Raw genomic sequence first — 27,448 nt, 5'->3', positions numbered from 1 at the left:
CAGATCTTTCTCGAACGCGAGCCGCCCGCAGCCGGCGGCGCCCGAGCCCTTCCGGAAAGTGCCGAAGTCGTAGCCGGCGCCTGGCGGCTTCCCCGCCGGCCGGCGCAGCGCGCCTGCGCAGAGGAGAGTAACCGCCGGTTGGTGGCCGGTGCTCCGCAGTGGGGGAGAGGCGGGCGAGGAGCCGGCTCCCAGCAACCCAGACGGTCGCCGCTGCCGCGGTAAGTCGCAGGCCGGCGGGGGAAGCGGGAAGCACCGGGCGCAGCCATGTCCGTCGTTGGCATCGACCTCGGCTTCCTCAACTGCTACATCGGCGTGGCGCGCAGCGGCGGCATCGAGACCATCGCCAACGAGTACAGCGACCGCTGCACTCCGTGAGTACCGCCGCTAACCTCCCCCCCGGTCTCCCCCGGCACTTTTCCTCCTCCTCGCCGTACCGGCGAGTCCGGCCGCCCTCTTCTCCTTCTTCCTTCCCCCCCCCCCCCCCCCCGCTGGCGTGCCGGTTTCCCTGAGGCGGCTGAGCGCTGGGGGGGGGGGGGGAGTGGCGTGTGTCCCCGTAGGGCCTTGTTCTTTCCGCGGCCCGTGGGCGCTCCTGGCGCGGCTCTGACGGCCCGGCCCGGCGCCGGTTGCATCTCCGGTTCCCTCGGCGAGAGAGGAGCCGGGTTCCGCCGGCCGGCGCCCAGGCCTGGCGATGGTTCAGGAGCAGTGCGCGGCCGCTTTTGCCGGGCCAGTGCCCTTTTCTGGGTACCAAGGGAAATGTTTTAAGCGGGGGCGGACATGGCGTGTGTCGGGGCAGGAGGCTAGCCGAGAAACGCTCCCCGCCCCCCCCCGGGCTTTTGACTCTCCCGTGTCCTTGAAATACCGCGCAGTGCTGGATGTGCCACACGGTTCTTGAGGCACAATGGGGGTGGTTTGGGGTTTTTGGTTGGGGTTTTTTTTTTTTCCTGTCCTTCTAACACTTTCCTTTCGTGTGACAAAGATCGCGGTTAAGTGCATGTGTTTCCCCAACTCTAGAACGGTTGCCAGGGCTTGGAGCGTTTTCATTAACAATTTTATGATGGAGTGGTGGTGAGACAGGGGAGGAGGAGGTGGTTGATTCACCGGGGAAGCAGGGAAGTGGCGCGATGAGTTCCCTCTTCTCAGACCTGTTCTTACTTGTACCACGCTGCATCTGCTGGCCGTGGAATACCGAGGTCTTGCAAGAAGTAGGGGGGGGGACGGGGACTGGTAGTGGGCAATGTCCGTGATGATGGGATACGCAAGAGTAGGTGGAGATCTTTCTCTTGTGTTTCTATGGGATACGTCTAGGATTTTTAGAGCTCCATCTGTGCGTAATTTTCAAGGAGGATTCAGGAATTCGCATAATACATATAAAAATAGGGGTTTGGATGGTGCTTACTTTTATTGAAGGAATTTGTAGCCAGCAGCAGAAAGCTGTTTCTGTAACATGAGGCCATAGTAACTTTAGCATTGTTCTCTCTTTGATCTCAGAGAAACGCAGGGTTTGTTTTGCTTTCTAAAAAGTTCTTTTTTAAAAGTACAAAAGTGCTAAAATGCATGCTGTCTGTATTAATGGGGATATGCTTTAAAATTCTTTTTGCTACTTGGAAAAATACATTTCTTGCTTTAACTTTCAAGAAGGCATTATCCTTGTGCACATTTTATGAGAACTGAAATTCTGGGGCCTTTCAAATTCTGTGCAAAGAACCCCTTGAAACTGTTGCCCACAGAATCCTCAGGCAGCTGCAGTTTCCTTCCCCCTTATGATTGAAGAGCACTTCCAATTCTTAGCTGTTCTTGGAGTGCGTTCTTTGCAGGTAGGCTTCACACAGGTTTCCCTGTGTTTAGTATTTTTCATGTTAATGTCTGAGTGACTGTACTTCCAAGGCATTTGTGAAGTGATTATGAAAGGGGTTTAAAGCACAGTTAACAAGATAGCATCTGGAGTGCATAGATACTTGAAGGCATTAGTTATCTCGCTTAAAGTGACATTTTTCCAGGCTTTTTTCTTCTCTTTCTCTAAAATGTAATATAGGAGAGCATGAGGAATTTCCTTTCTAATGCTATTGTTTTGAGGCAAACAACAACAAAAAAGTAAATAGAAAAGTAACAGGCTTATTATTAGTTAGGGAAGTTTTTCATAGTAACTAAACCTTACCTCAAACAGGACTTGCATGATGTAGGCTGATCTAACTCGCTAAATCATCAGAACTTTTCTGCCTATTGCACATAGCAACACCATAAATGAAGTCTTTATTTATATGTTTCTATAGAGGTGTTTACGTCATGTAGATGCTTGAAGTTACCTAATAGTTAACATTGATTGGATACGTCCCAAATACTTGGGACCTACTCCCTTAAATACAAAGTGTTGATGTTTGTTGTATCTGTGTAGTGTGGTATAAAAGTATCTGAACTAGCTCTGGACAAGCTGGTACACTTTCAGGCCCAGTGTGGTGGTATCAAGCCACATAAAGATACTGGGTTAGGTCCTAAAGATAGGACAGTCCTGACTGTGCTCTGCAGGGCTAATTGCTGTTTCTGGGCAAGGCTAATTAGTGCAACCAGCTTCCAGTTTTGGAGCTGGTTCAGATATCCGTGCAATACTGCTGTCAACAGTACAGTGTTAGTGTAAGCATACTTCAGTGCTACATACAAAAGCAGCATAGGCTCGCAGAAGATGCGTATTATCACAATTTAATACAGCACTTGAGTCATAAATCCAGTGTCCCAGTTGTTAAAACATTCAGGTGATCCTTTATTAATATTGTTTGCCTAAAACCTGCATCCTGTGATCTAAGGCATGGGATTGTTAGCATTTGTAAAATGTGTATCATCTTCAAAGCTTTAACACAAGTATTTTAGAAAGAAAGGGAAAAGATTCTGCCATTAAGCCATCCATTTCAGTAGAACTTGTACTTTTTAAGGCTTTTGGCCTTAGTGGCTCTTTGGATGTTAACTGACACTCGGCTTTTCCTGAACTGGGAACTCCAGCAAGTCTATTGTATGTGTTTGTAGTGCGCTGGGTGTGTTAAACTCATGGCAAGTGGCCCTTTTAGGTGCTGTGCCTCACCACTGTGTGGTTTTATAGAAAAACAGTTGATTGTTGATAGCTTGTAATTTTTATTAACTTTTTTCCAGACCATGTGTAATTAGTGTAATCACAAACTGTAATTAAAATTATGAGGTAGCATCTTCAAAACAATGCATGGAGAGGATTGAAATGTCCTCCTGGTGACGAGAGTTGCTACCTTTGAAATGTCGGTGTACTGTACAAAAGCTTATTTGAAAGCAGCTGAGGGTAGGGGTGGGGTAGACAGTTGTATCCTTATGGTGGATGTGTTTCCTGAAGGGCTATCTTGGATACAACCGAAGTGCTTGGAGCCAAAGCGAGCATGTTTTATTCTTTGACATCTCTGCTTCCCAGCCAAGGGAGGGAGAAACCATCCATCCACTTGTGCTGGAACCAAGTCATTGAAGTAAAGCATGACAAGAACTCTAGTGGGCTAAGTAGCTTCTGACTTGATGCTTTCTGCCGTGCGTGGGGGTATTTGTAATTAATGCTGTCTGTCAGCAGAGTCAAATTCCTACAGTGAAAAGCTGTGATATAATAGCATTAGCATGTTATTATCCATAAAATAAATGTCTTGTAAACCATTTGCACCTTGTCTAAATTGCTCTTTTATCTGCCTTTTCTTCATTATTTCAAAGTATAATTTGGAACTGTAGTGTTAAGCAACATTAAAAATTGTAAAAGCTGTTTGTGAAAGCTGAACTACATATTTGAAAATGTAGGGCAATGCATTGTCTGTTTGCAGCAGTTAAATCTGGAGAAGGTTTTGTATGTTTGGTGTGGCGTTATAGCGGAAAACGTTGCTAGATGATACTACCAAATAACATACAGTGCTGTCAGAGCGATGATGGAGAGGAGGCAGGAACCAATCTACTATAGTGACCTTTATGCATTTGTTAAACAGTTAAATTTGAACTGTAGGAAATCTGGGTTGTATCTGTTATTTATTACTGAATGGTTTTAGCCAGATCAGTTCCCTTTTAGGGAAAGAGTTCTATTTCAAATCTGTAAAGCGAAGGTGTGGTGACAGTAACTTCCAAAAAAAAAGTTTCCAAAGGCAGTAGTGAGGTGGCTGGATGGTGCCTGGGGACCTGGGGCAGCCTTTTCTAGAGCCAGAGGTGAGGCTGAGAGGGGTGCTCAGTGATAACCTGAGAAGCAGCAAGCTGGAAGGGGCCATGGACTACCCTAGAGCTTCCCAAGCCCTTGGTGGCTGGGAGCTGTTCCCAGACATCTCCCCTTTTGCCTGTTTGCAGTATGTACCTGGTAGCCCTCGATCACGGGAAGTGCTCAACAGTTTGTAGAACTGGGCTGTTCAGCTACCTGGGGCTTAGATGGGTTTTTTTTATTGTTGCCTTATGATTATTGTTGCTAATGGCTCTTACAGTGTGAATGGGGTACTATCAGACTTCAGGGTTATTCAGTCAAGAAAACCTGACTGGTAAAGTTCAAGTTTTCAAATCAAATGTCACAGGCTTCTTTGGTTATAGGCTGTGACCCAAAAGTAACTATTAATTCATTACCTTCATGATAAGATCTGTTGGACACGTAAGCTTTTAAAGAATTCCTTAAATGCAATTATAATGGCCACAATTGCGGTTGCATGCAGTTTCTAAACTAATTTGCAAATACCAAAATAACTAGAATTGCACTGCAAGTTCTGGTGCTTCACGCAATAATGCTGTTAAACACCACATCCATGTTCTGCTACTTTAATTTTTGTACGTGTGTTAAAGTACCACAGCAATATTTTATGATGTTTTCTTTTAAAGCTGAATTTCTTTTTTTCTTTTTTTTTTTCTTCGTGTTTTACTTAGAGCATGTATATCTTTAGGATCCAAGACCCGGGCCATTGGGAATGCAGCAAAGAGCCAGGTAAATGGATCAAAAACTATTGTATTACTTTCCTGACTTGTCTACTGTTGAACTGTGGGAAGAAAAGTAATGAATCAATGTGATATTTTTCTGTTTTAAAGAAAATTTTCTACAGTAAGTGTACATTTCATAGTAATAGTTATTGCTTCAACAGTATATTCCCTGTATTAAAATTGAAACAGTATTTCTGCATTGTTTTGTCATTCAGAGTAAAAAATTGGAAGAAACAGAAAACCTTGTTTCTTCCCCAGTGAAAGATATTTTTTTTCTTGCTTACTCATGACAACAAGAATAGAGTTAATAATTAAATCACCATTGGGGATGGGAAGGAATACTGTGCTTATGTTTAAGAAAAGTTGAAACTGAAGTTGGAACAACGGAAGTTTGGTGTGGATACTGGTTGTTGCTTATAATATTAAATGAATGCATCTTAGTAATTTACTGTCTCAATCTGGAACTTTGAACGGAAGTAAAATTTCTCTAATTCTCTGTAAATTCACCTGCAACCTAGAAAAACCTTCTTTTGGAAGGACAGTAGGTAAAAAATCATAATAGCCAGTGTGAATCTACAAATTCAAAATAGACAGGGTCTTACCCTTTTTCTCTGCATCCATGCATCGTGTTAGCATGCTGAGGACTTCCTTCCCCTTAATGTAGAGTGTAAGTAACTGGAAATTTTCCTGGCGAATATAAAGGTAATAGAGCTCACCAGTAGCACCATGAGCAGTCAGTATATGCAGAAGCTGTATCACTTTCATTCTGAGAAACTTTACACTTCTTATCTGAGCTGAACCCCTGAGCTCTGCTGGTGAGAAGGTGTCCTGTCAGTATTCTTCCCAGCTATGAAGTCTGCTATTTAGACTAGTAAACTAGACTAGTTTATCTTGGAAAATATTACCCTGGAGTAATGTCTTTCAATAGCTTAAATATTGTGTGTTGGGATTTGTTTGTTCTGGTCCTTTCTTTACTTAAAAGTCTGTCCTTAATGTAATTAGGTTGAAACACTGTTGAGATATTAGGTGTGGAGAGTCTTTATGTCCAGATGGGATTGGAATTAGAGGAGAACTTTAAAGGAATTAAAATGAATTAGTTTGTTGAAGCTTCGTTTAAGGTTAACGTAGGTTATAACTTCATTTGTTCCTGCAGACAGCCCTTGGAACAATACATAATGTGATCTCAAATATTGCATACTCTATCAGAAAGCTCCTCTAAAATTAAAAGTACAGTGAAAATTGATGGCAGCAAGCTAATGGATAATAAAGAGGGAAGTAAATTTGAATTTTTTTAATGGAGACCATAGATTAAAAAATAGATGTTTCTTTCTCTCCCCCCTGCCCTTTGCTTTCTAGTAAATGTGTGGGGCTTGACATGGGTCTTGGGTATGTGCATTAAGCTCAACATAACAAGAGTTCCTTTCTGGATGGTCTTCTATAGTCTGCATGTCATGGGTAATTAAAAATAAAATATCTTTTCCACAGATTGTTACAAATGTAAAAAATACATTACATGGTTTCAAAAAACTGCATGGAAGAGCATTTGAAGATCCTTACATACAAGCTGAAAGGGCCAAACTTCCCTATGAACTTCAGAAGATGCCGAATGGCTCCGTAGGTGTAAAGGTGGGTTAGAGCTTTGTGCAGAATATCTTTAGTTGTGGAGATGAGCGCTTTGGAACTTTATGGCTTAACTTCCTACTGGCTTATATTTTCCCTAAGAAAACTCTAAATATATTCTTACTCATTTTGAAAAGAAATGTCAGGTGATAGCCAGTATAATAACACATTTTATTTTTCACAGAGCCTGCCTTAGCATAGTTTTGCTGTGTTTCTCGTTTCTCCTTGTAATTCATTAACTTCTTGAAATGTTCAGGAAGATCTAGAGTACTTGGTCTGTATTACATACTCATGTCTTCTAGTAATAAAGTAGTGTAAAAAACATATGGTGTTGTCTCCCATACAGGTATGCTGTAAAAGGTTAATAGCTCTCACCCCAAAAAAGGTTAAGTTTGTTTCATTCACCTCCGATAAAATTAACTGTGTAATAAATCTGCTGTTACCAAGAGATGAAGAACATTTTATTCCCTGCAGTAACATCTGCTCAAGTACTGTACTTTTTCCAAGATGTGCATTGCAGTTTCTCATCAATTGTATTAGCTTTCTATAGTCTTATCAGTAGCTTTTCACCTTACCTTACTAGGTTTACCTTCAAACGCATAGAATTACAGTGTGTGATTATTAGTCTCATCTGAGTTTAGGTCTCACAGACATGCAGAGACAAAATTTTGGGAAAACAAGATAAAGTTTGGATTACATCTTCAGAGCAGGTTACATCTAATTTGTTTCCAAACTAAATGGCTGGAAGCTGCTCTTCTCGAAGTTCAGGCTTTCTGGCTTCAGTCTCTGAATCTGTCTATCTCATAGCATTTTAATTTGGATCAGGAGTGCGCTTCTGAAGCAAATCTCCCAGGCATCCTCACTTAGTGCACTTTGGGTTGCTTTCTGGCAGGGCTTTATACCACACAAAGTGAGTTTCTTTGGTTCTGTATACCTGCTCGTATCATACTAATTATCAGTGTAAATATAGCTGCTGCTCATCTTTCTGAGTTTCCCTGCACAGGAATGTTTGGGATTGCTAGAGAGATGGCAGCCTGTCAGGAATTCAGGATGTAGAACCTTACATGAAGGCTGAAGATTCAGATGTGTTTCCCGAGTAGGGCAGGGCTGTTAGAATTGCCTCGTTTGCCCCTTCCCTGCCTTGTGTGCTTGAGTGACCCTTGCAGGAAGCAGATGTTCTTTGGGTTTGCTCCAAAACTCTTATTTTTAACTCGTGTTAGGACAAGTGTGATTCTATGTGTATTACACATTTTCTGTTTGGGTTTTTTTTTAATTGAAAAAAACCATACAACAAAAATAGTGTAGCATTGTGAATAGCCCCTTGAGATAACTCAGCTGTTAAAAGTTGCCCACAAAACAATTTTCAGCTAAACTGAACTGTTATGATTTGTTGTCGGTAGCACAGATCCGTAGCATCAGTTGATAAGGAGAGTTATTTGTGTCTAGAGTCTGATGTTAAACTTGGGTCTCAATGCTCAAAATTACAAAAAATGTCCAAGTAACACATCTTATGGAAAAGTTGAGATGATTTATTGCAAAATTGCAATTCTCTGTTTCAGGTGAGATACCTAGATGAAGAGAGACTGTTTGCAGTTGAACAGATTACAGGAATGTTATTGGCCAAACTTAAAGAGACTTCAGAAAGTGCTTTGAAGAAACCAGTGGCAGACTGCGTGATTTCAGTAAGTTGTGACACATTTATTGCAGTTTTTATCTATAGATAACTTTATGTAAGCTAGTACCATTTATGCCATGGTGCAATGGTAAGAGATACAAGTAGTGGATAGAAATTGCATCCCCCCAAAATGGGCCTTTATTGTAGGTTTTTCCAAATGAGAATGCTTTTGTAATCCTGTGTGAGGAGATGGAAAATGTGTTAAATAAGAGTGTGTTTTCAGAAAGACCATACTTCTTAAACTGATCCAGACTGGCTAACTCCAAGTGCTACGTATAGATTACTGTAGTTCCTGTTATAAATGGGAACTGTCCTATGTGTAAGCATATCTTCCTCAGTTCCAAAGGACCTTCCCAAATTAGTGTTTAATTTCTTCGTTGTTACATATTTGAACACTGTTGGGTTGTAGTGTAGTTGAGAGTTGCCTGAACTTTATGGCTCTGAGGGTCATACTGGCAATTTGAGAACCCCAAACTACCTGCATTTGTTTGAAAAGGTCTTTTTATTTGGCTGGTTTACTTGTGTTGTTTTGTTGGGTTTTTTTAGCTAGTGTTCTCACCCATGGCAGGGGAGGGGGGGGGGGGGCTTGAAGACAAGGTTTTGTTCCTGATATGAAGTCCTAAATGTCTGCTTTTCACATTGTCTTTGTGTACTGCTTCACTTCTGCTCTTGATCTAGTAAGAAGTCTGGGCATGAAGTATTAGGGTTATCCCCTCTCTGTCAGCTTTCCAGTTTCCATGTCTCTGTATACTTCAGCTGTTCGAAATCCGCTTTGATCTTTTTCCTTGCTTCCTTATGATATACAAAGACACTTAGAATACCTCCCACACAAGCAAGGATCCTTGGTCATACACCACAATGGTAGCTAACAAAATACACTATGAATGTAGTTCTATGTCTTAAGCTTGTCTGAAGTTGAAGGTACACCAACTGATGGCAGCCAGTTTCTAAATGGGCCCTGATTGTGCTTTGGCTATTTCTGGTGGAACCAAATATTGTAGCACGCTGTAAGCTGGCACTCTGGTAGAGGTGGTAACTGAGAAATGGATACAGGTTCAGTTGTAACATAAAGTTTAGTTCAGCGCTGTTTAGTTCCAGCACCACTGTAGTGCTTCAGCAGTAAATTATTTTGGGGCTATGTATGGATATTTATTGTGTTGACTTTGTTAAGATCAAAGACTCATGAGAAGAATCTGAGAAAACATTTTCAGGTTTTTTTGGTGCTTAAATCTACTTTGTTTAAAACAACTCTGGATGTCACTCCACTTTTGTCATATTTTGAAATCTTAAGGAAAATATGCACCAAGATGAATTACCTAGCTGTTTTATTCAGACTGCCTTATTCATCCAAGGTTAGTTTATAACAGTTCCTTGTGGTATTGAAATTTATAGGGTTGCTTAATGGGTAAGCCTGACTTTTTTAAAATTTAAAAGTCCATATTTCATAATATCCTATGTAATTATTTTTTTGGAAACAGGTACCCAGTTTCTTCACTGATGCTGAGAGAAGGTCTGTAATGGCAGCTGCGCAGATTGCGGGATTAAACTGTCTGAAGCTGATGAATGAAACTACAGCAGGTAAGGGGCAGCAACTTTTTTTTTTTTTTTTAACCCATTCAGGCTATTGAATCTGTGATGTGATGATGACATAGCTTTTTCCCAAGGTCCTAATTGTGTAATTAGGGCCAGTACTATCTGGGCTAGTACTGCCCAATCCAGCATGGGAACTGGAAACACAGCAACTGTTTTGGTGGGGTGGTGTTCAGCACTTAGGAGACAGAATGAGAGTTTGAGTTTGCTAACTTGAATACAGTGTCATTTGAAAATAGCTGCTCTGCTTCTGAAATAAAGCTGGTATCTGTGGTTACCTCTCTGCTGTACCATGGAGCTACAGCAGCTGTATTGGGAAGGCCTGAGCTAGCATCATAATCTCTTTAATGATCCAGTTGGGGTGTGCACCTGACCCAAATTCTCAATTGTTGTATTAAATAATAGCATAGTACAGTATTAGCAGATGTAATCAGCATCTGTCTGAAAGCTTGCAGTAAATACATTATTTAATATAGGTGTGTAGTGGGGTCTGTCTTTCCATCTTACTGGAAGATGGGTGTGCTGGACTAAAAATAAATCTCATGGAAGTATTAGAGAAATACTTTTTAATCATAAGCTAATATATATTTGAAGTGAAATACATTGAAGGGAAATTTAAAAATGTGTAATCCAAAGATTTTTCATTTTTAAATATTTAACAGGTATGTTTTAAAAGCTGCTTCTACACAAACTGCATTTTGTGGAGCTTTTTCTGAAAGCAGACTTGCTGATAATACTTAGAAACAACTCTATGAGTTTTCAAAATACCCAAATCAAGTCAAGCATAAGTCTGTGGGATAGTGACAGTTTAAACTTGTGGCAATCCTGTCAGCTGTAGCATTGGCACAACTGTTGTTTCTACGAAGTAATTTGTTTACTGCCCTATTCTGGTTTTGGTGAATTCTAGGGTAGAGTATGTTACACTTCATGGGAACTAAATTTGGAGCTGTTTAAACCAGTAATTTATTTATTTTTTTCTTGATTTAAATTCTCTTTGCTTTTAGGAAATCTTAGCCAACTTTCCAAATGAGTGCTGGTATTGAAATCTTAGATTTGTATAAACTAGTCTCTTAAAACATTTTTTCTCTCTTGACCACACTTGAATTTTGCGAAGCTGAGCTAAAAAATGCTGAAAGTAAGACATTTCAAAGGAGAGGTGTAGGCATGAGACTTAATCTGTGCAATTTCAAAAATTACAATGTTAATTTGGTTACAAGCAGAACTGAAATACAAGGTGATGCTTTAAACCTTCACTTGACATCTGTTTCCTCCCTTGTCAGTGAAAAATGTGTTTTCAACATGTTTACTTTCTTTGTGATGAGCTGCTTTATACATGAACAGTAATTATTAAGCAGAAGCAAAAATAATCCATCTGATGAATCCTGGATCTAAAAATGTAAATTTATATGGCACCTATGCTACTGACTTTAAGGTGCACAGCACGCAGCTGTTGGAAAGAATATAGAAAGTTTGTTGGAAAGGTTATACAGAATACTTAAACGTCATTTACAGGAATGAACATGAGGTAATGTACTAGTAAAACTACGAACAAACAATAAGAAATTAAAATAAAAAATGTGGCAACGCATAATGGTCTAAAACTTGTGACCCTTTTGACCCTTATGTTCTATTTGAGCAGAGTAATGGAGATGTTTAGAAAGAGTAAACGTAAGTAGTGTCTTTCTTTCGGTAGTGCTTTTAATGCATGCTTTACAGTTGTATACAGCTTTCCCTTAACTTCTGTGGGTTGGTTTTTTTCAGTTGCACTAGCCTATGGAATATACAAGCAAGATCTACCAGCCTTGGAAGAGAAGCCAAGAAACGTGGTCTTTGTAGATATGGGGCATTCTGCGTATCAGGTTTCAATCTGTGCTTTTAACAAGGGAAAACTGAAGGTAATTTTTCAAGTCGTATGGTAAAATCCCATATTCCTGAAGTATTTAATTGAACAATACTCAAAGTACTGTTCTGTGGAAAGATTATTTCTTTTCAAAACTAAATAAATGTCTATAGCAAATACTTTTGAAATGCTAGATACAAAAACTTTCTGCTATTTTTTGGCTATTTCAGCAAATCAAATTTTATAAAATGCAGAAATTATGTATCCCAAAGTGTGTTTTGAAAAGTGCTTGACAATTAAGCATACTGCATAGTTTTTGTGCCATGTTATGGCACTGAAATATTTGCATATTCTGGTAGTCTCATAAGCATTCTAGTTGTGCAGCTCACTTATTTATGGGAAATTGTTGAACACACTGAATTGCTCTGTGATGGATATCTTTTTTTTCTGCCATCCATGACAGTTCAAAATCTAAATTCAATAGGATGTGAAGTAAAACTGGACAGTCTTTACTTCCTCGTTTGGAGGTTTTTGTCTGTGAGCTACTGATGGCTGAATGTTTTTGTCTTTTGTAGCAAAATGTAGTCATCTGAAGTCATGTGGAAGATGATAGCCAGTTTTTCTGTTTTGAGTAAATGACACAAAACAGTAATAGCATGACAAAATAGCTATCCTAGTCTGCCTTTTCTTTAGTGAGCTAGTAAGCAGAGTAGGGGCTGCAGCATGGTAGATGTGGTAGTATTTCATTTGGGGAGGGCAGAAACTAAATAATTGAGGAGTGATCTTTCTAAGTTGTTCTATCTGGCAATTGCATAGAAGATGGTGAGAAAACCACGAAGAGTTTTCCCATATCAAACCTGTTTTTAAAGGTGTTAACTTACAAAATTAGTGTTTGTATGAAAGCTATCCCTATATCTAAACAAACATTGTCTAATAACTTTTAGCCGTTGTTCTTTCATTTCTGTGCAGGTCTTGGCTACTACCTTTGACCCTTTCATAGGTGGTAGGAATTTTGATGAGGCGTTGGTAGACTACTTCTCTGAAGAATTTAGGACAAAATACAAACTGAATGTAAAAGAGAATCCCCGAGCGCTGTTACGATTGTATCAGGAATGTGAAAAACTGAAGAAGCTTATGAGCGCAAATGCTTCTGACCTTCCACTCAATATTGAGTGCTTCATGAATGACCTTGATGTCTCCAGTAAGATGAACAGGTACTGTGCGCTGTTTTCACTGCAGTGCAGTGAGTTGTGGTCTCTAAGCTGTCTTGTAACATGAAACACTTTCCCTGTTCCTGCAGAGCTCAGTTTGAGCAGTTGTGTGCTGCCCTTCTGTCCAGAGTGGAACCTCCTCTAAGAGCAGCCATGGATCAAGCTAGTAAGTAGGAGTTCATTTAGATGCTACTTTTGGTTCAAGAAAGTAACTAGTAATCCAGTTACCCTAGATCTCTTTAATGATATCTTTTTAATATATTTTTGTATTTATTAGAATTGCAAAGCTAAGTACTGAAAAGTTAAATGTAAGTTCCATTCATATGCTTGCCATGTATGCATGATGCCATTCCTGCCTCATTTAGTGCACATACCACTCTGCAACCTTGGTTTATTGACCCTCATTCACCCTGTGTAATGGAAAAGGCTGGTGCTCTGAAAGATTATTTTATTTAAAAACAGAAAACCACCAAACCAAAACTATGATGGGAAAAACTTATTCTTTACTGCAACTGTCTGGCCAGCCTGTTCCATATGTGATACATACATGTCCTCACTGACCTGAGAATTTGGCAGTATGTTCTTAAAATAAATTATCTGAAGCATGTGCAAATAACAATTTTTTTTTCACCCCCCGCTAATGTAGTGTAAACGAGAGAATTAGACTTTCACAGGAAAAGGTCTTACCCCTAATTCCAGCATCTTCAACTAAAAGAAAGGGAAGAATTCTGCATATCTTGTGACTTGGCTAAATAGCTAATACAGGAAGTAAGAACCTGCATAACTGCTGAGCAGAGCTGTTCAAGGACTGACAGTTGCTTGAGATCACTTTATACAGTATCCTGAATTCAGAATTAAAAAGTTACCCTGCAAGCACAGTCTAATATTTATTATATATTATTAGTTTTCTATTACTTATTTTTAGTTTGCTTTTCTTTATTGGCAACCAAAATTAAACCAGGCTTAAAATGAGGTATATTTGGGTTTCATTTTGTTCTTGTTTGGGAGGTGTGAGGTATTGTCCAGTAGCGTAGGGCTGCCAAGAAAAACCCAATTTCACACTCGTGGGTTTATGTACATCAGAAAGGGGATGCAAACAGGCAATGCATTTTAAAGAACAGCTGTCCTCATTGATGCTTGGCTTCTGCAATTTCCAGGTTTGTGCAACTAGAAAACTTTGTAGTCTGCAGGAGGGACAAAGAGTTTCAATAGGACACATCATGACAAATCTGGTTTTAAAGATTTTGTCAGCTGTTGAATATATTCAGTGCTTGTCACAGTGTCTAGATAATAAGAGAACTCTTGTCCTTTTTTTTTTTCAGTTGTCCAAAGACAGCTTTTTGTTATCTTGATAACTTAAGGCCATGCACTCTCTTTTCTAGAACTTCAGCGTGAAGATATCTACAGTATAGAAATAGTAGGTGGGGCTACTAGAATTCCAGCAGTGAAGGAACAGATCTCTAACTTTTTCTGTAAAGAGATAAGCACCACGCTAAATGCTGATGAAGCTGTTGCAAGAGGCTGTGCCTTGCAGGTATAGTTAATGAAATTAAACTTCAGTATTGCTTCTTTAACATCATGTACTAATGAAATAAAACTAACCAAAAGCGAAAGGTACTATAGCTGAAACAAGAAGTAGTCTTAATTGTTCTTTCAACGATTGGTGACAGTGACCATGTCAGAAATGATTATATTCCATTTGTTAATTTGCTGCTGTGTCATGTTAGAAGGATGGTCTTGTTAGAGACCTGTTAAATTTGATAACCCAAATTGCACTGTTCCTCTTCTGTGTAGTCATTTGGAAGCTTTGCTGGCTATCTTGACTGACAGTCACTGGGGAGGTAGTATCTGTTACTATTACTTTAGTTCAGTCTTTCAGTTCAGTTAACTTTCTACAAAGCATAGGAAGTTTCTGTTAAAAATTCTGTGATGAGCAGGACCTCCGTGTGACCTATATGAATTGTAGCCTTTTTGCATTTAGGTATTAATTATTGTACTTGCTGCTTATTTGACTGCATGGATATAATAAAATTTTGGTCTTTGTTTTCTAGTGTGCAATTCTTTCCCCAGCTTTTAAAGTGCGGGAATTTTCCATCACAGATGTTGTTCCTTATTCTGTAACTTTAAGGTGGAAATCATCTTACGAAGAAGGAACAGGGTAAGTTGTATGGTGCCTACTAAAAAGTGTGTGTTTGTGTATACAAAGAAAGATGTTGAGCTATGGGGAAGACCAGGCCTTGGACTTTGAAGTTGTTGTCCACTTGAACGGTTTTAATTTTCTTTTTTTGCATTATACCTCTTGATTTCTGTTTACTGCTTAAGAATTGGAATACATTTCATTAAAAATTGTTGGTGTGAAGTTACTTAATTTTTAGGAAGTGTGACATAGAGTGCATATAGTCCACCTTTGAGACCTACAGACCTTCAACCTGCAACTCTTGTCATAAACTGACTTTAAATTATTTAGCTGCTTGGTTAGCACGACGGCTGATCATTAACATACCTTGATTTTGATTATCCATTATGTTATGCTTAGTGGTTTAACCTTACTTAATATTTTACTGCTTCAGGGAGTGTGAAGTCTTCAGTAAGAACCATGCTGCTCCATTCTCAAAAGTAATTACTTTTCACAAGAAAGAGCCTTTTGACCTGGAAGCTTACTATACCCATCCACATGAAGTGCCTTATCCTGATTCCAGAATAGGTAAGGCCATGTGAATAAAAACCCCATACCCAACTCCTTGATAATGGGAAAAGTGGTTCTCCTTTTTTTAAGATACGTTACTTCCATATTTCCTAGGTTATAGAAAAGCCGATGTTTTTTAGAAAGCCTTGGCATAGTCTTCTTGGTTTAGATGCAGTGAGCAAATGGTATCGACATCTTCTTTTGTCAGTTCCTAAAAAAATTTACTTTCGTCATTCTGTGTTCAGTGTTTCTGAATGCTTTAAAAAAAGTAGGTACAAAGAGTTTAGTGCTCTTATTGTCTGGTTCTTTCAACTTCTATAAAATGGATAAGGATCTTATGTGCCCGCCAGCCTGGATTTTTTCAAAGAAATTGGATCAAAGGAGCTGTTAGCACCAGACAGTTATCTGTCATGTCTCTTTCTGTTAATCTGACAATGAACAAGATAGGCATTTCCTGAACTTAAGCATCTGTAGTAGAGTCTAAAGCATTAGATCGCATGGATAAGTTTCCTGGTCTACTTTACTTGTAGTTATTAGTAGACTATGCAGGGTCTTTAATTCACAATTTTATTTACTGATGTATGAATCTGGTACAAACTTCGTGCTTCCTATTTAGCTGTCTATGCAAGAAGCCTGTCATCTTTAGGAAAGAACATTCTCCTCTACCTGTGCACAGTCTGCATCATTTACAGTCAAATTTCCAGCAAGTTGCAAAATAAAAGTATTGACCTCACTGCTTCCAGAAGCCTTAAAAAGCACTGTTCGTTCTCCAAAACACGTAGTGCATCCATGTTACCAAATTCAAATAGAATCTTTTATCTCTGTTAACATTTTATTTTTCAAGTGCAAAGTTTGAGTTATGTGAATGAAAGAAACTGTTCGAGATGAATCAGAGTAATTTTTCTAGTATGATGGTTAGAGAAGGCAACAGAGAAGTAGAACACCTCATAAAGCGTTATTCTGAGTTTTTTATGAAATACAGATAAAGCAAAAACATCTTATTAATTAATATCAGTTAACTGATAATGATTGGGCAACCAGGTTTTAGTTCATCTAGCTGTGGCTTAACGTTGTGGAATTGACAACTAAGTATGAAGTTTCCAATTTGTTTGTTACCTGAGGTTGCCATTTAAATTAACACCCTTCAAGGAATGTATTTTATTTCTTTTTCCTCTTCCACTGTTTTTAGAACAAAAATTAAAACCATCTTTGTTTTTTCAAGGGCGTTTCACTATTCAAAACGTTGGTCCCCAACATGATGGCGACAATTCCAAAGTGAAGGTTAAGGTGCGCGTCAATATTCATGGCCTTTTCAGCGTGGCTAATGCTTCTATAATAGAGAAGCAGAACATAGAGGGAGATCACAACGACACACCTATGGACACTGAATCATCAAGTAAGAACCAAGGCAGAGATGATGAGCTGGTATGTAAAGTTGTAAATATCTACCTTCCTTGTAACTCTGACAAGAGAGCCAATAATTACAGATTAAATCATAGTGTATATCTTTTGACAATTGCTACTTCTCCACTCTTAAATTATTTCTTCAGTTATGTAACACACTTCTTCATTATTAAAAGTACTGGTGACAAATGGTGCTAAGAAAGCAAAAAAGTGTAAAACGAGATTCTGAAGAAAATAAGTAATTTCTTCTTTTGTTCTTTACCGTCTCTCTACCAGTCTTAGCATTATCTGGTATTGCTATCAAATGGCAGCATATTTAATGAGATCTGTTGACAAATGAATTGTAAAGCTTTGTTTTTCCTCAAGTACTACATTTTCATTGAGTGAAAATATATGGTATTTCTTTATATATGGAAAACTTGTTCTTCATAAACATTCTTTCACTAAGGGTATTTCTTTAGGTACTTCAGTACTGGCAGTTCTTACAGACTAGCTTGTAAGCCTATAGGGGAAAATTACTGGAAATAAATGTGTAACAGCTTTGTTGTTAATACTGAGAAATTAACAAAATTATGTTCTCTCATTCTAATGCAAGGAAGATCAACTTCCTTGATAGTGCACTGCATGCTGGAAGTAGATCACTGAGAGGAGTGAGGTGCAGCAATTGCATTTGACACTGTAGAGTCGAGGACTGGGTGCCAGCGAGCGCTTTGCAGCTGGGAATGGCACACCAGCGGTGGCCTCGGCAGCCTTTTTTTTTTTGCTTGTGCCCTTCTATAGCTTGGGATTTTGGTTATGTCACAGCTCATGGGGGAGAGACATGATAGTGTAGAGAAAAAGAGGATAAAGCAGTGGGCAAGCTGCTGCTTCCACTCCTGCTGTCTTTGCGATATTGCAAAGTGGTCAGCAGAGTGACAGTCTCGCAGGCTGTCAGGCTTACTGATGGAGTAAGGTTGGACAGAAAGCAAACACTCAGCAGCTTTATTTGGAGGAGGGGGTGAACGCGTTTCCTGTCATTATCTTTTTAAATTTGTCCTTAGCAGCTTTTTCCACTTTAGTTGAATATACTGTAGGAATTGGAGCAAGCGGTTACACAGTTAGCATTACATAACCGGTAAAAGCAACTCCTCAAATATTATACTGTTTGCCAGGAATTTGAGCATATTTAAAATGCCAAACATGATGCAGTTCCTTGCGGACAAGTGCTCTGCATCTGATGTTTGTATACAAGTGAAAAAGGTCAGAAGTGACATAGTCGCATTTAGTGTAATAGGCATGCTGCATGTGGAGGTTACCAAGATGAGTACACTGTGTTCAGTACAAGAGTAACCACTTCCATCCTCGGGCTTTCAAGCTGTAGTACTTCTGTTCATCTAACACATCTTCTGTTTTACAATGGTGCTTGTCAGCAATTACCTTTCATTATTGAGGATGATACCCTCGACTCTGAGGAGGAGGTTTGTGGTGTATATATATTTTATTTTCCCCCCCTCTAGCTTTTCTGTGTAGGCAAAAGAGTTCCTTCCAGTTGTTGCCTTTTCTGTGTGAACAGTAAGAACAGTAAATGAGGAGGGTTGGTGGGTTTTTTTTCTGCTCTGAAGTGACCAAGCTTAAATTTGGTAAAAGTAGCCTTCTTGTTTTCAACTTTTATCTTTAAAAACTTGCTGAATCAATTAACATAGCTCAGCTGCAATGTACACACCTGTGCTAGAGTTTGAAATCCTTAAATAGCTTTCTTGTATTTCGCAGAACTAACAGTAAATTATTTTACATGCATATGTAGTTTGTGAATCCAGGAACTTTAATTCCTTGTAATGGAAGTAATCTTAGACCTTTCAGACTTTGGCTACAGGTTGTTAGTTATTGATGCTCTGGATGTCCAAGTACTGGAGTCATCCTGAAAACTTCAGACTTACCCATTACTATGTTATTAAAAGTTTTTTGCAATGATGACAGGGAATTATATTACTTAAACTAAATCAAGTGATCGGCGCTAGTAATCAGTGATATCTTTAAGATCCTTAAATTTAGAATAAGGCATAGGTGAACTACAGATAAATTTAAGTGAAACTTCCTTAATTTGGGGTGGCAGGGAGGGAAGACAGTTGGTCATGTGCTCCAGGAGGCTACTACAGAAACTAATTTTCATGGTCCTGTGAGACAGATGCAGCTAACAATTACAATGACTAGATTTCTTCTGCTTTGGATTACAAACTTCAAAGTTTAGGTGAAAAATGGTATGAGGTCAAAGTTCTGGCTGTTCCATAGAGAACCTATTGTTATTGCCTGTGTTGGTGGTGTGTTTCTAGAATGTTCTTTGCATATGTTTTATATGTATTTATTTCTAATTTAAAAGGAAGGGAGTATTCACAGGGCTTAGTGTAATTCTGTAACGGGGACATATGGCAACATCATAATTATTTCAAGGGGAACAGGTGGAATAGAATTCTCATTTAATTTGAGAGAGATATGAATACAAGTACTGTGTCAAAATGCCTGTTCAAATATGGTGAATCAAAAATTCTTAAGATTGATTCATAAGTCCATATATTGTCTGTGATTTACTGTAATTGACGACAGTCTTAAATCGTACAGCAAACTTTTGCATTCAGTTATGTAACTCTTTTTCTAGGATAAAATGCAGGTTGATCAAGATGAAGGTATTCAGAAAAGTCAAGCTGAACAACAGAACCAAGGAGATGAGGAAACTGAAAATCCAGGATCCGAAGCAAAAGTTCGTATTCAGTATTGATAAGGAAATATAATGTTACTTCCCTTAGTCCTTTTTTGCCCAGTAATCTCAAAGTCATTAATCTTACCAGTTGCAAAACACGGGGCTGTATTTAGAGGAGTACAGCTATGCTGACATGGTTAAGTTAGGAATCCTACCTTGGCACTTTCGTTTTCAACATAGTATATGATTAAGACTTTGAAATAAGTCTCTGTTACTTAACATAGTTTTATAGTGAAGATGGAATCTATGGAAACTTAAGAAGCATCATGAAGAAGAATATGCGGTGCCTTTAACTTTTGAACAAGTTTTTGCAACAGTTCTTCACGTTATGTTTAAAGAAATTAAATTCCACCAGTTTGGTTTGATAGTAAGCTAGTGGTGATGCTGAATAGCAGATGTATAATTAGGTGCTTCATTTACATAGGATTAATTTGTATGTGTCTTACTAGTTTAATTTGTCTCTCTTTTTTGAGCATAAATGGAATAGCATTTCTATTCTTGCAGTGTCTTAATAGTGTAAATCTTTTTATAGGCTGCTTCTGGAGACAAGCAAGATCATCCTGCCCAGCCAAAGGCTAAAGCAAAAGTTAAGAGTATTGACCTACCTATACAGGCAAGCCTCTACAGACAACTGGGACAAGATCTTATCAATTGCTATATAGAAAATGAGGTAAGCAGCATAAAAACATGACCACTCACATTAATGTCACTGTAAATAATTATGTAGAAAGTATTTGCAAGCGTAAACTTAGTATCAAATTTAGAATTCTTTAGGGGTTTGTCCTTAATTGTAAGTTTTGTTTTGGTTGGGATTTTTGGTGAAATTAATCAGTTTCATTAGACTTAACTACCCAGATGTCTGAGTTTGACCTGTTAGCCTGTCATTACCCAAAGTATCGATTCTGTTCTTAGGCAGGAAATGCCAGGTATTGCCAGTAAAGTCTGCGCGGTCTGTTACAGGAATGCTAATTGTTACTGTCTGACCTGATACTGGTCAGGAGTAGCATTTGCACGAGTTTTGGTTCTTTACGGAAGCTGTGTCCTTTCTTATATCACATTTTTGCCCTTCAAGTCCTCCGCCAGCAGGAAATTATTACAACATGTAGAAAACTTCCCTTTCAGAGGATCCTTTCTGAACTTTCTAGGTATCATGTGTGTGAAGACCCCACCAGCATAAGCTCTTCTGTGAAAGATGGTCAGTCTGAAAAATAAAATATGAAATACTTTTTGTAGGGCAGAACAATTCCTAGTGACTTCCAAACCAGAGTCAAGACTTGTCTTTACTTCTAGTCCTGTCTGTGGCGGTCAGATCATAATTGATATCTGATCCATTTATGTTGGAGCATTTGCCAAAGAGCTTCCAAATAGGAACTCATTTTTCCCCCATTCCAGTTCTGCCTGCAGTGAAGATGACTTACACGAAGGTGAAAATTTTAGTAGTAATTATGAATTAGCAGGCTTCTGCAAAGTTCTGTGGTACAGTTTCAAGAGAGTAATCATGAAGCTTGACACTTGAAATGCTTTTAGTTTTAAATAAGCTTTTTGCCACCCTAGGGGAAGATGATGATGCAAGACAAGCTTGAGAAAGAAAGAAATGATGCTAAGAATGCTGTTGAAGAATATGTGTATGACTTCAGAGACAAACTGTGTGGAGTCTTTGAGAAATTCATCACTGAAGAAGTAAGACTTGCCTATGTGTTTCCACTATTGGAAAAAATTCCTTTATATTTATAAGTTTGGAGTGTGGGTTATGTGGAGGCTGCAGGTGTCTCTTGGAATCAGCCTGTGGATGGGAATCGGGGAGTCTCGGTGCGATATTGCCGCCAGTGCACCGTTGTGGTAGCGATTGGTGCCTGTTGTTCTTCCAGCCATCAGCAACCCCCAAACAGAAGGGTCCTCCGAGAGACTGGGCAAGGTGGACAGCTGTTCAGTCTTCTCCGTCTGCAAGGCAGCTATAACCAGAGGCCCACCGGTACCCTTTTGGGTCCTTGAAATACCCTCTCCTGAGATAATCTACGTCAAGGATGCGTGGAGCCTCTGGGCCAGTCACAATGGGGTGTTTTTGCCACTCATTCCCAGTTAGGCTTATTTCAGCCTCCAATACAGTCAGCTGTGAATGTAGGATTAACTTCACAGAAGTGAAGTTCAAACTACACTTACACCTGGCATTTGACATGCAAGCATGTAGAGAGTTTTGTACTGTCTGAGAAGTTTCTCAGGGGCAAGGAGAGATTCTGGATGCAGGCAGAAAAGAAAAATCCTGTGGTGTGGGGGTAGGAAAGCAGGACAGAGCACCATGAGCTCCTAAATGGCATGAGTGGGTAGGAATAAAATGAAAATGAGCAGAAATGGAATGTCTGTAGCTCTGTGTTTCATTGTCTAATTTTATTAACTTAGAAACAAGATTCTTTCCCCACTTAAAGTATTTTGAACTCAGCATGCTGTTGAAGTCCAAGTAAAGGTGATGAAGAAAGCTGTACACTGGGCTTTTGCAAAAGCAGTATTGAAAGAACATTTGTGATATAATAATTTCTCTGTAACAGGCATCTAAAAAGTGGCTGGTACACACGCAACCAGTTGTTGAAATAACAAATGTCCAGCAGCAGTTTTAAGGTCTGCTCTCTGGATTGTACCTGGTCATCAACCCAGCAACGCAGTAGATGCCCTTACAGTATAAACTCAAGGGCGTGAGGCTGCCTTTCCCATACCAATTTCAAAACTCTCTCTTGCATAAGTTAAGGGGATAGATAAAATTTTTTTTTTTAACTTCAACTATAGATATATATATAGTTGTACAAATTTGTCTGGTCTTCGTCTTGCTATCAGAGAACCTGAGAAGCAGAACTTCCCATTTACATTCCATTTACATTCCCATGTAAAGATAACATGCAAGAATGTTAAGAGATGCATGTGCTTTCCTATAAAATCAGTCCTGAAACTTTGTAACTCCTATAAACTTCACCTGCAAATCAGATTAGTAGGGTTGTCCTGCCTCTCTTACCATTATGTAAAATCTTGGCTTTGAAGTCTGTTAATTACTGTTTTCCTTCACTATTACTCTGAATATTTTAAACTGATGAAACAGTCTTTTCTGAGTAGGGGGGGTTCTTTGTGTGCTGGGGGGAATAGTCTCGTCTGTCGTGTTCCCTTCTGAACTAGAGTGTTCTTCACTTGCTTCGTAGGATTCAAACAAGCTGACCTTGATGTTGGAGGACACAGAAAACTGGCTTTATGAAGATGGAGAGGACCAGCCAAAACAAGTATATATGGATAAGCTTCAGGAATTAAGAGTAAGGTTTCAAGTTACTTTCTGGAAAAATTGTGTGTGTGTGTTTGGGGGTGGGGGCATTTATATAAATATATCTGGCTAAGTAAGCAACGCTCTTTTAATGAGGGATGTGTGCATGCATACCCTTACATGAGTTTTGTAAATCTATGAACTTTAAAGTATGGATGTTCAGGTTGTATCTGGATGTAGTTCATTTATGAAACAAACATAATATTTAGAAGTAGAAATACAGTTTGTTTAATGTCAGTTGTGCTCCTAATTTGAAAAGAGTCAAATTGAAGCAGACTGTCGCTAGTGGCAATAGAATTAATTGCTATGGGAATTTTCTGTCAGCTTCTCCAAAAGAGACTTTTGAGTAGTTTGACTGCTCTCCCAGGTATTCAGAATTACATTCCAGGATAGATGCTCTGGTTTTCCTGTTTTCAATGGTCTTCTATGGCTGTATCATAAAACTGAATTTTTGGTCTAACATCTAATGATAGAAGAGTGCTTTAACAGTACCTTCCACTATATCATTTGGTTAGTAATGACCAAAAAAAGCTAAAATACTTGAGATTTTAATAATCTCATGGGAAAATGTGAATTCTGATGAATGACTAACTGCTCTGTAGTACATAAGTTTAAGTATGTCTCTAGCTCTTGGGCTCCAACTGTTTCCTCTCAAGTCAGATTTCCTTTGGGGGAGGGATAACTGATGGAAACAGCAGATCCTGGCAACTGCCTTCTTGCCTGGATACCAGTATTCAAGAGAAGGAAAAAACGGACAATGGATAAAACTAGAAGTTTTTAGATGAACTGCTTTTAACTTAAACCATCCATGTAAATCCCGTCTTTTTTCTCTTTCAAATGCATTGTTCCAAATGCTCTCATTGCTGAAAAGAACTGCAAAATACTAAGCCTAATAAGGACAGGCACTACTCCTATGTTCAGACTTCTGGACTTTTTTTTGTCGCACTAAAGTAAAATGCAAAGATTAAGCTCTTGAATGGGTGAGAAAAGGAGTTAAAGGCAACCTTCCTTCCAATACCACATTTTATTCTTAGACCAGACTAAAGTAAACTTGTATTTTGTCAAGATCTTTGTGCTTATGTTTCCAGAAATTTGGACAGCCTATTCAGGAGAGATACATGGAGCATGAAGAGAGACCAAAAGTTTTAAATGAACTGGGAAAGAAGATTCAGCTCCTTATGAAAGCAGTAGAAGCATACAAAAATAAGGTAAAGCAAATTATTTAGGGAATGAACTATAATGGGTGTCTGAGTTTGGCTGTAGAGTTTTTTGTGTTTAAAAAGAAATCCTATAGGATTACCTGTTAAGCTGCTTTAAAATGGCTGTTGTGCTTCTGTTCCTGAGAACTTCTAACACTGTTCTGATTGTTAGCAAAAATGGTTTCTTCATGAGAACACAAATTAAACATAGTCACGTTTTTTTTATCGTGACTTGTACCACTTGAAATGGGTAACCTAAGTGATGGCTGTTACCATTGTTTCTATAACTTACAAGACTATCTGCTGGGGTTAGTTAATCAAACTACAGTAAATCTCAGGTGCTTTTTTTTCTGTGCAACTACATTACTAACCTGCACTTCAGCAGTGTGAACTTTTAAGCCCAAAATTTCAAATGTCTAAAAATAATGTCGTCTGCCTTGTTCTACAGTTATTCTTCATACTAAATGCTTGTTAAAAAAATACTTCTAGTGGGTTATAGCAGTGTTGGCCCATTTATTACGTGTCCATGAAATTGTTAATTGGGTGAGAGGCATATATTAATCAATGATATAAATATCTCTCTCCTAAGGATGAAAAATATGATCACCTCGATCCTGCTGAGATGGAAAAAGTTGAAAAATACATTACTGAGGCTATGAATTGGTTGAACAGCAAAATGAATGCCCAGAACAAACTAAGTCTAACTCAGGATCCAGTTGTCAAAGTGGCAGAAATACTGACAAAATCAAAGGTAAAAAAAAAAAAAAATCATTGTACATGTTGCTTTCTAACAAGTTTTTATTTAGCAAGATTTTGGCCTCTGTGTTGAGCTAGAGTATTACACCTGCAGAGATTTGAAAGCTATGGAAAGATCCATACAGAGGGAGCAATTGGGTTTTAACGATGTTCAATTCTGGCTCTTGATTTACAGCAGTACCTCTGAATAACCCTTTTCAAAGTATCCTGAGTTACAGCACCAGGCTTGCTAGAAAATGGATTACCATATAGGCTTTTAACAGAGCAGAAACTCTTTAGCTAGTGAAAGGCTTTATTTTAAGTTTCTAGACTTGATAGAATTGAAAAGTCTCGTCCTTGAAAATTAAATTCCAGGTCACTATGAACCTGAAACAAGTTTGACACTTTCTAGATTAATGCCATTACTGTGCCACCAAATGAACTTGCTCTCTCACTTTTGTTACAACTAGGAATTGGATAGCTTCTGTAATCCCATTATATACAAGCCCAAACCGAAGATAGAACCTCCCAATGATGGGCAGTCAAAAGCTAATGGTGAACACAATGGACCCGTGAATGGACAGAGCGGTACTGAAACAAAACCTGAACCAGCGAAGGACAATTCTCAGCAGACCAAACCACCTGGAGAAATGGAAGTGGACTAAATCTTGCATTTCTTTTACTGAATTAAAATAGTGCAAGTAACCACAGGGTCCATTCTTTTTGTGTGGTACACACCTCAGATGTTCAGTTATTCTTAGCCAACCTTCTGTCATTTGTTGCTGCGTAGTTTTGAAAGTGTTTTATATTAAGTACACCTCTGATGTTCGTTTCCACTCATGCTGCTTATGTGGAGCTTTAGCCAAATGTAGATTGTACAAGTCAGTTTAAGCTTTCCCAATATATTTTATATCAAACATACAGAATTGATATATAAATGGCAACAATCTACCTTATTTAAAGCTTTTATTGTGGATAAACCTCAGCTCCTTTATTCAGGAAAGGATACTGTATTGCACTACTGATGCTCAAGTGTAGATCTAATTGCATCTTTATTTTGGAAAAATATTGGAATTGAAGTGGCAAAACTTGTCACTTGAAGCACTGACCTTTTCTAGTTATTGTATTGTTATAATTTAAATATTAAAATAGAGGTTAGTTGGCATACTAGTCCATCTTGTTGATGTACCATGAGAATTGTATGGTCTTTTTCATATAAACTGAATAATACAAGCTTAAACATTTTTTAGATTCCCATACCACTAACTAAAATCTTAGTTACAAAATGCTAGCATAATGGCTCTGCCATGTGCTGAAATTATGTGAATGGTCTCAGTGCACATTGCTGTACATAACGTACTGTGCTTATCATAGGATGATGATAATAGTATGAAGGGGTAGAATATACAAGGACTGTTGCATAGGTTTCCCTTGAAAATGGCTTATTGCACATGTTACTATTTCCATTTCTTTTGTTTTGAATGAAATCTACATCTTGATCACATCTTGTGCTGGGAAGGAGAAACAACAGAAATTGGGCTGTGCAAGCTGGGTATTAGCACCCTGATTTTGAGGTTGCTTCAATGCTGTTTGTTGCAAGCTTAGAGAGTTTATTTAAGCCTTGGTACTCGGCACGTAAAGCTTTGGTCAAGGATCTAAACAAAAGAGCTTACAAACTGGATATTGTTACCCCAAAGATGGAATCTACTTGATGAACTTGCATAGCTTACCAGTTATCTTTGGTCATTTACTTGATCTAATGAAAGTGTCTACAATGTATTACATAGTTGAGTCACTATTTTCTTTGATGCATCTTAGACATGTCTTAGACATTGTCAGGGTCCAGTGTATGTTCGTATATTCTGAATGCTTGTCAGTCACCGAGGTACTGCAGCGCTTGCTAGAGCAAGTTGCTTTTCTTTTGACTTCAAACAGCTCTTCTATTACCAGACTAGGAGTGGGCTACTCTGAGTCTGAAGAGTGGTTTCTTAGTCAGGTCAGCGTAAGAGACTGAGATTAGTCACAGCATACACTTCAGTGACTTGGGCTCCATTGCTGAAGTGCACTGAGGTGTTCAGGTGTTAATCAGGCATTCCTGCAGCAGTTCTCCTGTACAAGATTGTTGCTGTTGTAAACAAGTGAAGGGTCCAAAGGGTCCTGCTCTTGGTTCTGGCCTTGGCACCCATTTTATCTCCAGCTGTGCCCTTCATGTTCTACCACTGTTCATGCTACAAAGAAAGAGAGGAGTCTGTGACCCAAGCTAGAGTTGGTAGAGGTGAACTATATTGTCAGATACCTTCACAGAAAAAGGAAGCATCATTTACAGCTGTACATAAACCTGCTAAACTAGCTGAAGTGCTAGACTTGTATCTTCATGACTGACATCAGGTGATTGAGATGCATGTACTTTGCTCTACTACTCCTCCTCTACACAATTAACTGGGGATGGTCTGGCACTTGAGTTTTTGTATTTAAAGCCCTTGAACAAAAACTGAGTGACCTTGAAGAGAGCTGCAGCTAC

The 27,448-nt window shown here is 38.8% G+C and overlaps 1 protein-coding gene across 3 annotated transcripts; it reads left to right on the top strand.

The window, feature by feature from the left end:
• On the top strand, positions 1-26,647 carry HSPA4L (heat shock 70kDa protein 4-like). Of its 3 annotated transcripts, XM_010564498.1 has the most exons (20): positions 1-371; positions 4,885-4,942; positions 6,421-6,561; positions 8,115-8,237; positions 9,709-9,808; positions 11,582-11,715; positions 12,630-12,874; positions 12,961-13,037; positions 14,254-14,405; positions 14,923-15,029; positions 15,442-15,575; positions 16,780-16,982; positions 18,371-18,418; positions 19,594-19,695; positions 20,228-20,365; positions 21,250-21,375; positions 22,878-22,985; positions 24,082-24,201; positions 24,782-24,943; positions 25,398-26,647. In XM_010564498.1, the coding sequence occupies exons 1-20, from the start codon at positions 265-267 to the stop codon at positions 25,590-25,592; spliced, it is 2,580 nt and encodes an 859-aa protein (XP_010562800.1). In that variant the 5' UTR covers positions 1-264; the 3' UTR covers positions 25,593-26,647. The 3 variants fall into 3 exon arrangements, with proteins under 3 accessions (XP_010562800.1, XP_010562801.1, XP_010562802.1); XM_010564499.1 differs by lacking the exon at positions 18,371-18,418; XM_010564500.1 differs by lacking the exons at positions 18,371-18,418; positions 21,250-21,375.
• The last annotated feature ends 801 nt before the right edge of the window (positions 26,648-27,448 follow it).

Source organism: Haliaeetus leucocephalus, unplaced genomic scaffold (genome assembly GCF_000737465.1).
Source record: "Haliaeetus leucocephalus isolate CR32 unplaced genomic scaffold, Haliaeetus_leucocephalus-4.0 Scaffold181, whole genome shotgun sequence".
Taxonomy (NCBI): domain Eukaryota; kingdom Metazoa; phylum Chordata; class Aves; order Accipitriformes; family Accipitridae; genus Haliaeetus; species Haliaeetus leucocephalus.
This window is presented reverse-complemented; position numbering and strand designations above follow the sequence as displayed.

Excerpts from the sequence above, each read along its gene's own strand:
- HSPA4L (XM_010564498.1), top strand. The coding sequence starts at position 265 with ATGTCCGTCGTTGGCATCGACCTCGGCTTCCTCAACTGCTACATCGGC. Across the intron at positions 4,943-6,420 it reads GGAATGCAGCAAAGAGCCAG|ATTGTTACAAATGTAAAAAA; the intron begins GTAAATGGATCA and ends TCTTTTCCACAG. Across the intron at positions 14,406-14,922 it reads CAAGAGGCTGTGCCTTGCAG|TGTGCAATTCTTTCCCCAGC; the intron begins GTATAGTTAATG and ends TTTGTTTTCTAG.